The sequence below is a fragment of the Hordeum vulgare genome, chromosome 5H (genome assembly GCF_904849725.1).
Source record: "Hordeum vulgare subsp. vulgare chromosome 5H, MorexV3_pseudomolecules_assembly, whole genome shotgun sequence".
In the NCBI taxonomy this organism is placed as follows: domain Eukaryota; kingdom Viridiplantae; phylum Streptophyta; class Magnoliopsida; order Poales; family Poaceae; genus Hordeum; species Hordeum vulgare.
Window position 1 is genome coordinate 298151796 of NC_058522.1, and position 12365 is coordinate 298164160.

At 51.2% G+C, this 12365-nt stretch overlaps 1 protein-coding gene across 1 annotated transcript; it reads left to right on the forward strand.

Moving 5' to 3' along the window:
• The first annotated feature begins 8318 nt into the window (after window positions 1-8318).
• On the forward strand, window positions 8319-10414 carry LOC123397858 (scarecrow-like protein 3). Its single transcript, XM_045092386.1, has one exon. It carries the CDS (start codon window positions 8679-8681, stop codon window positions 10296-10298), a length of 1620 nt encoding a protein of 539 aa, XP_044948321.1. The 5' UTR covers window positions 8319-8678; the 3' UTR covers window positions 10299-10414.
• Window positions 10415-12365: the final 1951 nt, after the last annotated feature.

A 12365-nucleotide genomic window follows, 5' to 3' on the forward strand; every position in this document is an offset into this window, starting at 1 on the left:
CACCGCCCACAAAACCTTTTGTGTTCAACTCGAGAAGACATCTACGCATGAACCTAGCTCTGATACCACTGTTGGGGAACGTCGCAAGGGAAACAAAAAAATTTCCTACGCGCACGAAGACCTATCATGGTGATGTCCATCTACGAGAGGGGATGAGTGATCTACGTACCCTTGTAGATCGTACAGCAGAAGCGATTAGAGATCGCGGTTGATGTAGTGGAACGTCCTCACGTCCCTCGATCCGCCCCGCGAACAATCCCGCGATCAGTCCCACGATCTAGTACCGAACGGACGGCACCTCCGCGTTCAGCACACGTACAGCTCGACGATGATCTCGGCCTTCTTGATCCAGCAAGAGAGACGGAGAGGTAGAAGAGTTCTCCGGCAGCGTGACGGCGCTCCGGAGGTTGGTGATGATCTTGTCTCAGCAGGGCTCCGCCCGAGCTCCGCAGAAACACGATCTAGAGGAAAAACTATGGAGGTATGTGGTCGGGCAGCCGTGAGAAAGTCGTCTCAAATCTGCGCTAAAAGCCCCATATATATAGGAGGAGGGAGGGGGACCTTGCCTTGGGGTCCAAGGGAACCCCAAGGGGTCGGCCGAGCCAGGGGGGAGGACTCTCCCCCCCCAAACCGAGTCCTACTTGGTTTGGTGGGAGGGAGTCCTTCCCCCTTCCCACCTTTCCCCTTTTTTTTCTTTCCTTTGATATTTTCTTTCTTGGCGCATAGGGGATTGGTGGGCTGTCCCACCAGCCCACTAAGGGCTGGTGTGACCCCCCCAAATACCTATGGGCTTCCCCGGAGTGGGTTGCCCCCCTCCGGTGAACTCCCGGAACCCATTCGTCATTCCCGGTACATTCCCGGTAACTCCGAAAACCTTCCGGTAATCAAATGAGGTCATCCTATATATCAATCTTCGTTTCCGGACCATTCCGGAAACCCTCGTGACGTCCGTGATCTCATCCGGGACTCCGAACAACATTCGGTAACCAACCACATAACTCAAATACGCATAAAACAACGTCGAACCTTAAGTGTGCAGACCCTGCGGGTTCGAGAACTATGTAGACATGACCCGAGAGACTCCTCGGTCAATATCCAATAGCGGGACCTGGATGCCCATATTGGATCCTACATATTCTACGAAGATCTTATCGTTTGAACCTCAGTGCCAAGGATTCGTATAATCCCGTATGTCATTCCCTTTGTCCTTCGGTATGTTACTTGCCCGAGATTCGATCGTCAGTATCCGCATACCTATTTCAATCTCGTTTACCAGCAAGTCTCTTAACTCGTTCCGTAATACAAGATCCCGCAACTTACACTAAGTTACATTGCTTGCAAGGCTTGTGTGTGATGTTGTATTACCGAGTGGGCCCCGAGATACCTCTCCGTCACACGGAGTGACAAATCCCAGTCTTGATCCATACTAACTCAACTAACACCTTCGGAGATACCTGTAGAGCATCTTTATAGTCACCCAGTTACGTTGCGACGTTTGATACACACAAAGCATTCCTCCGGTGTCAGTGAGTTATATGATCTCATGGTCATAGGAATAAATACTTGACACGCAGAAAACAGTAGCAACAAAATGACACGATCAACATGCTACGTCTATTAGTTTGGGTCTAGTCCATCACGTGATTCTCCCAATGACGTGATCCAGTTATCAAGCAACAACACCTTGTTCATAATCAGAAGACACTGACTATCATCGATCAACTGGCTAGCCAACTAGAGGCATGCTAGGGATGGTGTTTTGTCTATGTAACCACACATGTAAATGAGTCTTCATTCAATACAATTATAGCATGGATAATAAACTATTATCTTGATACAGGAATTATAATAATAACTATACATTTATTATTGCCTCTAGGGTATAAGTCCAACAATTTTAACTTGTTGCATCATCATCACATAATGCGCATCATCAGCATTGCATCGGCATCCCGTTGCCGCCCGTTTTCAAAACTTGCATCCGTTGTTAGTTGCTGGTTCTCGACGTTGTCCGTTCTGAGCCCGACCGCACTCGCACGCGCTCGCGGCACCGTTGAAACCCTGTTTTTAAAGTGTGCGTAAAACTTTCTCTGATCGAGGTGAAACTTGGCATCGGTGTTTTAAAACTCGTTGTCGCGCCGCCCGTTCTCCCTCTCGTCTCCGGATATCCACTCTACACGGCCACTTACCCGTTCCCGCGTTCGGAATCGTCCGAATTCGACCCCGCGGTTGGATCCGGATCGAAATTTCGCTAAACCTAGCCCCCCATTTGTTATAAATAGGCCTCCCCCTAATTTTTAGGAAACCCTAACCCCCCCCCCTCGTTTTCCTCCCGCAGCCTCCTCTCACCTCCTCCTCGCGCCACCGGGCCCGCGAGCCCACGGCTGGCCCGCCAGGCCCAAAACCACCGCCGCCTCCCGTGCTCCGGATCGCCCGCAGCCGCCGCCAGAGGCCCGAGCTCCCTCCCCATGGCGCCCCTGCCAGAGCCAGCTAGCCCCGCAGCAGCCCTCGCCTCTCCGCCGCCGGCAGCTCGCCGGAGCTAGGGCCGCCGCCCGCCAGCCGGATGCCCACCGGAGTTCCCCCGCGCCCCTAGCTCGCCGGCCATGGCCTCCTCGTGCCGCAGCCCTTGGCCAGAGCCGCCATGGCGCTCGCAGCCGCCGCTGGCCACCCTCCGTCGCCCGCGCCAGATCCAGTCCCTCTCGTCGCGCCGACCTGCCGCGCCGCCCCGCCTGCTCGCCCTTGCCGCCGTCGCGTCAACGGCCGCCGCCGCGTGCTTCCCGTCGCCTGGATCCCGATCCATCGGGACGAGGAGCACGATGCTCCAGCGCCCCAGGCCTCCCCCTCGGGGCCCAGGAGCCAGCCCAGGCCAGGCCGGCCAACCGCCTCGGCCCGACTCGCCCCACCTCGGCCCAGCAAGCTTTTCGGCGCAAGGTGAGGATCCCCCAGCCCCTTTATATTACGCCTAGCAGCATCTTAGTTAAATTGCGCCCACCAGTTTGGCCCGTTTAGATTAATTAGGATTTTCGGAATTGTTTTAATTCCAGGAAATATATAGATTTTCAAACGCCCGTAGTTTATTAACCGTGAGTTAGATCTAGGCGTATTTTATATGGTTTTGGGGTGGTTTTGCGAGTAGAACACGATTTCACAACTTGCATATTTATTTGACGTAGTTTTACGTGCCAAACGCCTAGTTTAGCGTGCTGTCCCAATAGGGGAACGTCCCGTATTTATTTTTCTTGCGGTCCGGATTGCTCGAGCGCCTTAGGTAAAATGCCTATGTTTTAGGGACCATTATTCCATGTATTTTAGAGTGGTCATTGGTATTTTTACGTGTAGGATTTGCCGCTAGATTATTTTCCCGTGTATAGGTTATTTTTCTCGCATTTTCGTGTGGCATTATATTGTTGTGCAACCCCACATATTTTATATGTTTTCGGGGTAGAAAAATCCCATGGATTTTTCTGAGCAATTAGTTTTAGCATTAGAGCAAATTAGTTCACGCAATATTTTGCCGTTATGCCCTTTTGTTTAATTCGTAGGATTTATTCCGTGCTTTGTTTGATTAAGTTGTCAACTAGGGAGTTGTTCTTGGGTGTTTAGACTAGCCCCTGGTATTTTTGGTTGCAATAGAAATGCATGTTTAGGTGTGGTTTTATTGCCCTCAAGTTGCTAGAAATAGTGCTGATTTGGAGGTGCTGAAATATTTCTAACTCTCGAATATGTTATATTTTGTTACTGTTTTGTTTTGCTTTTGTCTTGTGATCTGTAGCTCTTTTGAGGTTGGTCCAATGGAGTTAGTTGAAGCCCTTGTGTTTATATGGCATGCTGTGAATTTTCATGCCATTTGGAGTCCTGTAGCTATAGGTTTTCCTGCTGTCAATATGGCTTCAGATCGAAAACTGCACTTACATGAGGTGTAATTTTCACCAAGTCTGAAATAGAGTGTGAGAAGTCATTTTGTGTCTTCTTTTCCTAGTGTTCCATGATGCCATGCTAGTTGTTGTTAGTTGTTTGTAGTAGTGCTTCTTGCCCTCTTTCGTGTCATGCCTTGCTTGAGTTTATCGGAGTTGTGTAGCCCGTAGTTGCGGGGTGTAGAAAATGCTATGTGGCTGATTTTGGCAGATTGTAGTGATTTCTTGTTTTGCTCGTAGTTGTTGAACCATATCTCCGATTTGATCGTGATCTACATGAAACTTGCTTAGAATCTCGTGTAGTTTCATTTTCTCTTGCTGTTTGTATGTGTAGAAGTGCTCGTGACCGCCATTGCACACATATTGCATTCATGCCATCATATCTTGCGGTGCTTGTAACTTTTGATCTGTAGCTCCGTTGGAGATTTTCTCGATGTGTAAATTGCTTGCCATGACGCGTAGAATCACGTGAACCTATTTGTTTTGCTTTTTAACAACTAATTACATGTGTTAGTTCAGATCTAGACAGAATTGTAAATTAACATGTGAGGTCGTCTCGGAGGTGCTATATGTCATTTCCGACCTCATTTAGAATGCCTAGATAGGTAGTTTAATTACGCTTCACCTCTTGCCATGTTTAACCACATTTAATATTGCCGTGTATCTAATTGGGATAGAACTAAATAAATAAACATGGAGTTTCGTCAATATGCAACTCCTTGCATATTGAACTTCACTTAATGTGTAGTGTTTGATTGTGTGAATTGTCATGCCGTGACTTGCATGTATTCAGCTGCTCATGCATCATTTGTGTTGTGCATCGTGTGCTGAAATTCGTGTGTTGATTTGTGTTTCCGGTTTGCTTCGTTTCGATAGAGTTCCGCAAGCGTGCCGGATTGTGAGGAACCGTTCGACTACATCGGTTCGTCTGCTTCACGGAGGCATTCTTCTTCCAAGCGGGATCTCAGGCAAGATGATCATTTCCCCAGATACCATTACTATCATTGCCATGCTAGTTTTATCGCTTCTATCGATTATGTCTCGTCGCCTACCACATGTTAAATATCAGCCTCTCAACAATGCCATGTAAACCTTCAACCTGTTCGACCTAGCAAACCACTGATTGGCTATGTTACCGCTTTCTTAACCATGTTGTTAGCGTTGCTAGTTGCAGGTGTAGTTGCTTCCATGTGAAAACATGGGTTCCTTGTTATATCACCATATTAATTGCTATTAATTTAATGCACCTATATACTTGGTAAAAGGTGGAAGGCTCGACCTTTCTAGCCTGGTGTTTTGTTCCACCTTTGCCCCCTTAGTTTCAGCGAACGGTGTTATGTTCCATAAATGAGCGCTCCTAACATGATCGGGGTTGTTATGGGGACCCCCTTGATAATTCGTTTTAGATTAAAGCTGGTCTGGCAAGACCCAACATTGGTACTACATTTGCCCAACATAATAATTCTATTAAATTGAAATGCATAGGGAGTTAGCGCTACCCGAGAAGTAATTCTACATAATACAGGGGGGCCAGTGTTGTTGGTGCTGGTCCAAAACTAGAGCCGTTTGCGGGGCCAACCCGGGGCAACTCGAGAGATTTCTATCAGGCCACCGTACGCTGTGCTTATCCGTCGTGTCCTGAGAATGAGATACGCGGCTCCTATCGGGATCGTCGACACGCCAGGCGGCCTTGCTGGATTAGTTTTACCTTTGACGAGATATCTTGTGCATCGGGATTCCGGTGATGCTTTGGGTAATCTCAGAGTTGAGGTTTTCCACTAGGGAATCCGACGAGATCGCGAGCTTCGTGATTGAGGATTTCTATGCGGCTTGTGGTAATTTGTGATGGACTAGTTGGAACACCCCTGCAGGGTTAAATATTTTCGGAAAGCCGTGCCCGCGGTTATGTGGCAACGTGAAAGCTTTTGTTTAACACTGGTTCTAGATAACTTGAAGTTAACTTAACTAAAACTTGCCAATTGTGTGCGTAATCGTGACTGTCTCTTTCGTGAGATCCTTCTCCGATCGAGGACACGGTGGGGTTATGTCTGACGTAGGTAGGTGTTCAGGATCATTCATTTGATCATGAGTAGACACGTCCGTTATGCGTAGATCTTCCCCGTCTTATTTCTACTATTCGTAAGTCTAGCCACCAAATATATGCTTAGCCACTGCTGCAACCTCACCACTTAACCATGCCTCACCCATTAAGCTTTGCTAGTCTTGATACCTTTGGAAATGAGATTGCTGAGTCCCCTGTGGCTCACAGATTACTACAACACCAGTTGCAGGTACGGGTAAAGGGTACTTGACGCGAGCGCGTTGATTGTTCATTTGGAGTTGCTTCTTCTTCTTGATCATCATCGATCTAGGATGGGTTCCAGGCCGGCAACCTGGGATAGCAAGGATGGACGTCGTTCTTCTTTTCTCGTTTGTTTTCGTCCGTAGTCGGACCCTGCTCTTACTCTTGATGTTTATGTAATGTACTGATGTGACTCTGATGTAGCTTGTGGCGAGTTTGAGCCAATTCTATTTATATCTCATCTTTTCAGTACATGTACTTGTAATGATATCCATTCTTGCGACACGACGAGATGCGCTTCTATCCCTGACGAGGCCTTCGTGCCAAATTAAGGATAGGGTCGCATCTTGGGCGTGACAGTTAGTACACATAAGAATAAATTAACATTTATGTACTGTCAATACAAGTTTGATGTCTACTACGCAACTTTATTCTTGTAGACGTTGTTGGGCCTCCAAGTGTAGAGTTTTGTAGGACATCAGCAAATTTACCTCCAGTGGATGATGTAAGGTTTATCAATCCGTGGGACGTGTAGGATGAAGATGAAATCTCTCAAACAACCCTCCAATCAAATACAAGAAATCTCTTGTGTACCCAACACACCCAATACAATGGAAAATTGTATAGGTGCACTAGTTCGGCAAAGAGATGATGATACACGTGTAGTATAGATAATAGATATAGATTTTTGGCGCAGAGTTTTGTAGGACAGTAGAAAATTTGCTTCAAGTGGATGACCTAAGGTTTATCAATCCATGGGAGGCGTAGGATGAATATGGTCTCTCTCAAACCACCCTGTAACCAAATAACAAAGAGTCTCTTGATGTCTTACATGTTTGATATGGCGTGTCAAGGGTGTGGCCCGTGGCCGCTTGCTGGTTGTGGTTTGCAAGTGGAGTTGTGCCGGAGCGGTAGTTGGACTGGCCGATTGCACACTTGTGGCTTGTTGCTGGTGGTAACATGCGAGGTTCGCTCCCGGATCCGATGTGGCAGCCATGGTGGGCGGGCGTTGCCCTGCAACGGGTGGTGCTCGCGGCTGCTGGCTGCTCTCCTTGGCTACTTGGGTGGCGTGGAGGTAGGGGCTGCTGGCCAATTCGCATGAGCGTGGCGAAGCTCTTGTGTCAGATATGAAGGTTGGCGTTGTGCCCAGCCTCTATATCCTCCGGATCCAGTTTCTCGCAACCTTTGGTTGTCTGATTCGACTGAGTTGCCTCGTGAATAGGGTAGGGTTCCGGGAGAAATCCTTGGCTTGTGGGTGGTCACGACGGCGGTGACGTCCGCAGACGTCGCATTCCTCATTGAAGGCGTTGCCGAGGATCCCCTCCCCTTCCTTCCTAAATCCCCTTCCCGTCTTTCCTCAATCTCAGGTGAAAAGACAAACCTTTCGGTTTTGACGGCGGCGGCACTCTGACGTTGCCCCCTTCTTGGAGGCATCGCTACGGGATGTGGGGCTATGAGTGTGCACGACTGTCAGTCGCTGATGTCTTGTGATGGCTAGGGTTCGTGCTTCGATGTTAACTCTTCTCTGTCATCACTACCTGGGACACACTTTCAATCAGTTGTGTCGTCTCAAGATGGTTCTCTCGCGGAGGCAGTGTTGTACAACTTGCGGTGAACTTGGCATGGGTGGTTCATCGTGCTTGGTTTCCTCCGTGTGACAATTGTGTCGTGTGCTTCTGTTTGAGTTTTAAGGTGAGCGACTCTGTTGATCAACGGTGCGACGCCCTCCGAGCAAGGGCAAGCGGGCAGGTGGCTCCTCTTCGATGGTGGAGACGGAAGGTAGCACGCATCAAATCGGCCATCTCGTGGGGAGACGACGGCTCGGGCTCCCTCTTGCGACCTCGACCTCTAGCCATGTTTCTTGGTTATCTTGTGGTTTGCTTGATTGTTCCATGTTTTGTAAGCTGATTGTTCAGCGTTACGTACCTTGCATCTTCGTCGTTTCCTGTTTTCCAGGGCGTTATTAATTTAACACTGGGCCTAGGCCACCTTTCTAGAAAAAATGTTGCTGAGAAGAAGAAAAGTTCACAATACGAGCTATGCGATGGACACACATTTCATCTTACGAGTATTTATCATGTATAAAAAAACAGGAGCGGCAGATTTATGACAAAATTTTAAACCAACAGACGCTATCGAAAACAGTCACACAGTTTGTTTGGTTGTGTAGGGCGCAGTTGCAGTGGACGTAACCTGAAACAGAATGGTTTGATCACAAGCTTGTCCTGTACCTTGCGACCCAAACCTCGGGGATGAATTCCAAGAGAATAATCTCAATCTTCTCAGTTACTCCACCGAGATGCGGACAAAGATGGCATTGCGCGTGCCGCAGATGCGTCCAGCCTTGGAGAGACCCAAGGGATTAATGCCGCTGACACAAGAGACAAGCTCACCACATCGGAAGGTATGAACTCGAGGCCTCGCTATTTTTGTTGCTTCCTACACGACAAGGAGATCGAACAATGCCATGGCTTGACTCGCTCGATAACCTTAATTACTCTCTGCAGGGAGTGGAACCGCGCACTTGGGGTGGAATAGCATCGATCATGTTCCAGCAGCAGCAGCCGCCGCAGCAGCACCAGCAGCAGCAGGAGGACGTGATGTCGTCGGCGACGTCGTCACCGGCGTCGACGCTGTACTCGCCCACGCCGTACGCTTCCGCCGGGACGTGGGTGAAGGAGCTGAGCTCGGATCAGTGCAGCGTGCGCCTCATCAGCCTGCTGTACCAGTGCGCCTCCGAGGTGGCCGCCGGCGCCTTGGACCGCGCTAACCTCTGCCTGGAGCATATCATGCAGCTTGCGTCGCTGGACGCGCCCCACACGCTGCAGCGCCTCGCCGCCGTCTTCGCGGACGCGCTGGCACGCAAGCTGCTCAACCTCGTGCCGGGCCTCTCGCGGGCGCTCCTGTCGGCGTCCAGCGCCGACGACGCCCACCTCGTCCCGGCCGCACGCCGCCACATGTTCGACATGCTCCCGTTCCTGAAGCTCGCGTACCTCACCACCAACCACGCCATCCTCGAGGCCATGGAGGGCGAGCGGTTCGTCCACGTCGTCGACCTCTCCGGCCCGGCAGCCAACCCCGCGCAGTGGATCGCGCTGTTCCACGCGTTCCGCGGCCGGCGTGACGGCACGCCGAATCTCCGCATCACCGCTGTCCATGAGAGCAAGGAGTTCCTCGCTGGCATGTCCGCGGTGCTCGTCAGGGAGGCCGAGGCGTTCGACATCCCGTTCCAGTTCAACGCCGTGGAGGCGAGGCTCGAGGACATGGACTTCGACGCACTCCGGCACAACCTCCGCGTCAGGTCAGGCGAGGCGCTCGCGGTGAGCGTCGCGCTGCAGCTGCACCGCCTCCTCGCGGCCGACGACACCGGAGGCAAGCGGCAGGGCGGCCTCACCCCGCTCCAGATCATCGCGCGGTCCAGCCCGAGCAGCTTCGGGGAGCTCCTGGAGCGGGAACTGAACACGCGGCTACAGCTGAGCCCGGACGCGTCCGCGTTCTCCTCCATGTCGCCGCAGTCCCCCATAGGCGGCCACTTCCCTGCTGGTGCCGGCGGGCAGCAGAGACCCAAGATCGGGTCCTTCCTGTCGGCGGTGAAGGCGCTGTCCCCCAAGATCATGGTGGTGACGGAGCAGGAGGCGAACCACAACGGGGCGGCATTCCACGAGAGGTTCGACGAGGCGCTAAACTACTACGCGTCGCTGTTCGACTGCCTGGAGCGCGCGGCGGCGGCGCAGCGCGGCAGCGCGGCGGCGGAGCGGGCGCGGGTGGAACGGTCGGTGCTTGGGGATGAGATCAGGAGCATCGTGGCGTGCGAGGGCGGTGAGCGGAAGGAGCGGCACGAGCGGGCGCGGCAGTGGGCGGGGAGGATGGAGGCGGCGGGGATGGAGCATGTGGGGCTGAGCTACAGCGGCGCCATGGAGGCCAGGAAGCTGCTGCAGAGCTGCGGGTGGGGCGGGTACGAGGTCAGGCACGACGCCGAGGGGCACTGCTTCTTCCTCTGCTGGCACAAGAAGCCGCTGTACGCCGTCACCGCGTGGAGGCCTGCGGGGTACCACCACTCCGGCGGCGCCAGGTCCAGGTGAGGTGATGGATCAGTGAGACTGGGAGCTCGCGCGCTGCTCCATTTGCGCCTCTGCATGTACCCTGTCTCTTTCTAATTCAGGTGTGTTAATTTGACTGTGGATTGGACTGGGATGAACAGTTTCTTTTTTCTTTTTTAAGGCGACTGGGATGAACAGCGCTTAACAAAATAACCTTGGTATTACATGTTCCCAAAGGTCAATTAACAGCCAACCAGTTTCTTCTCCGTTTCCAAAACCGACGCACTATAGGATTCGTTCTTCCTATGGTCGTGTGTTAGAATAATCCGAGGCTCTAAGTCGATCTATCAAGAACCAAGCAATCACACGAGTACGACACCGAGATTTGTTAACGAAGTTCATCGATATGGCTATATCCCCGTGGCCTGACTACGGGCGCTCCTCCCCGTGACACCGTCACAATACCGCATCCCGGCCGTCCGAGCGTCGGCACACGCCGCCGGCTCCTCCGCGTACATGTGCTATTATGTTGGCATAGGTTACATCGTGTGTCTATCCGCGCTATATATGAGAGGCCTAGGATACAAGTGTACTATCAGGACACGACTCCATATCCTGTCTAAACACAATACTACTCAGTGTCCAACTGTAACCTACCTTGTACAATAATATTCGACACAACTCTAACAAACTCCACCTTGACGAATATTCTTCACCACCTTGAGTTCATCCATGTGTCAAACTTCCATGTACATTGTACTTGAGATACGCCATGAGCACCACTACTACTCCTAGACTCCATGTGACTCCAACTACAACTGTAGTCCCTCTCGTCTTCTTCACAATCAACCATCGAGAAAAGTTAAGTTCCTTATTACTCTACTTTGTGCTTCCAATTTCCGGAGTATCCATTCAACGCCATCACACACTGATCACTGACCTGCGTGAAAGTGAACAATCCCACATATTGAATGCCACATATAAGAGTTACCCGAACTCCACTTCCTTGCTCTTTCTTGACCGTCCGTATGAAACTTGAAGGAATTTCACCGTCGCCTTGTGTCACCCGAGTCTAATTCGCAGCTATCTCACCCTTTTCTCGGATAGTCTCTGACATGTCCCACAGCTATAACACTCCGCCTCCTTCCGTACTTGTCATCCGCACTTTCCCATGTGCACTGAACACCACAGAATATACGACCATGTACTCTCTCCGCTTACGACAATTCAGACTTCCTGTCACTTTCTCAGATTCTTCATGGTCAACTCGTGTCCATCAACTAGCACCGATAGACCCAGTCACCAACTTCAATCTGGTACTCGTCAACACTGCTTCAGCACCCTCTTCACAATTTGTCTGACCACATGTCTGACCACCAGTGCCTTGGTCTGTTGCTGTGTCCCGTGCTTCCCGCACGCCTCGCTGCTATCACCGCGTCGAGGCTATGTTGTCCTGGTCAAGTCTCTAGGGCTACAGACCCACACCACTCAAACCCCCTACTGCAGAGAACCATCAATCATTACTGACCAATGTCGAGTATCACGTCTTCATCAGACCACCGGTACCCGAGTCCAATCCACGTGTCTCTCGCTATCCCACTGAAATAGGCTACGATTCTTTGAATTCTTACACCGTAGCCCCTCCATCAGCACAGAGTGAAGTCTTCCGCTAGACTCCAGCTCCACCTTCAACATGACTCCATTTAGCTGGCCGTGCTACCCCGCGCCCTGTTGACTTCAAGCTCTCATGTGTGCACTGCCTTGAATCAACCCTTCGTCATAGTCTGTTGAAGCCGCATAAGCCCTCGGGCTTGCACCACGTGTTTCCACGCCCCAGAAGTTGGCCACCATCAGCATCACGCTCCTATGTTGTCGTCGCTGAAATCACCACCATCTTCTGCTTTGACCGACATCCTCGTCAGTCCGTCGGACTGTCCAGTCTGACCCAGCCGAAAATATCCGACTGCAATGCTCCACCCTGCACCGTGTCCGCGCCCCACATCTTCGTGCATTGCATGACGTCCTGTGTTTACATGATCCTTATCACGACGCACTCCAGACTGCTTCGAGCCTTGTACGTACGTCACCAACCTTCCAACCTTCTGGTAG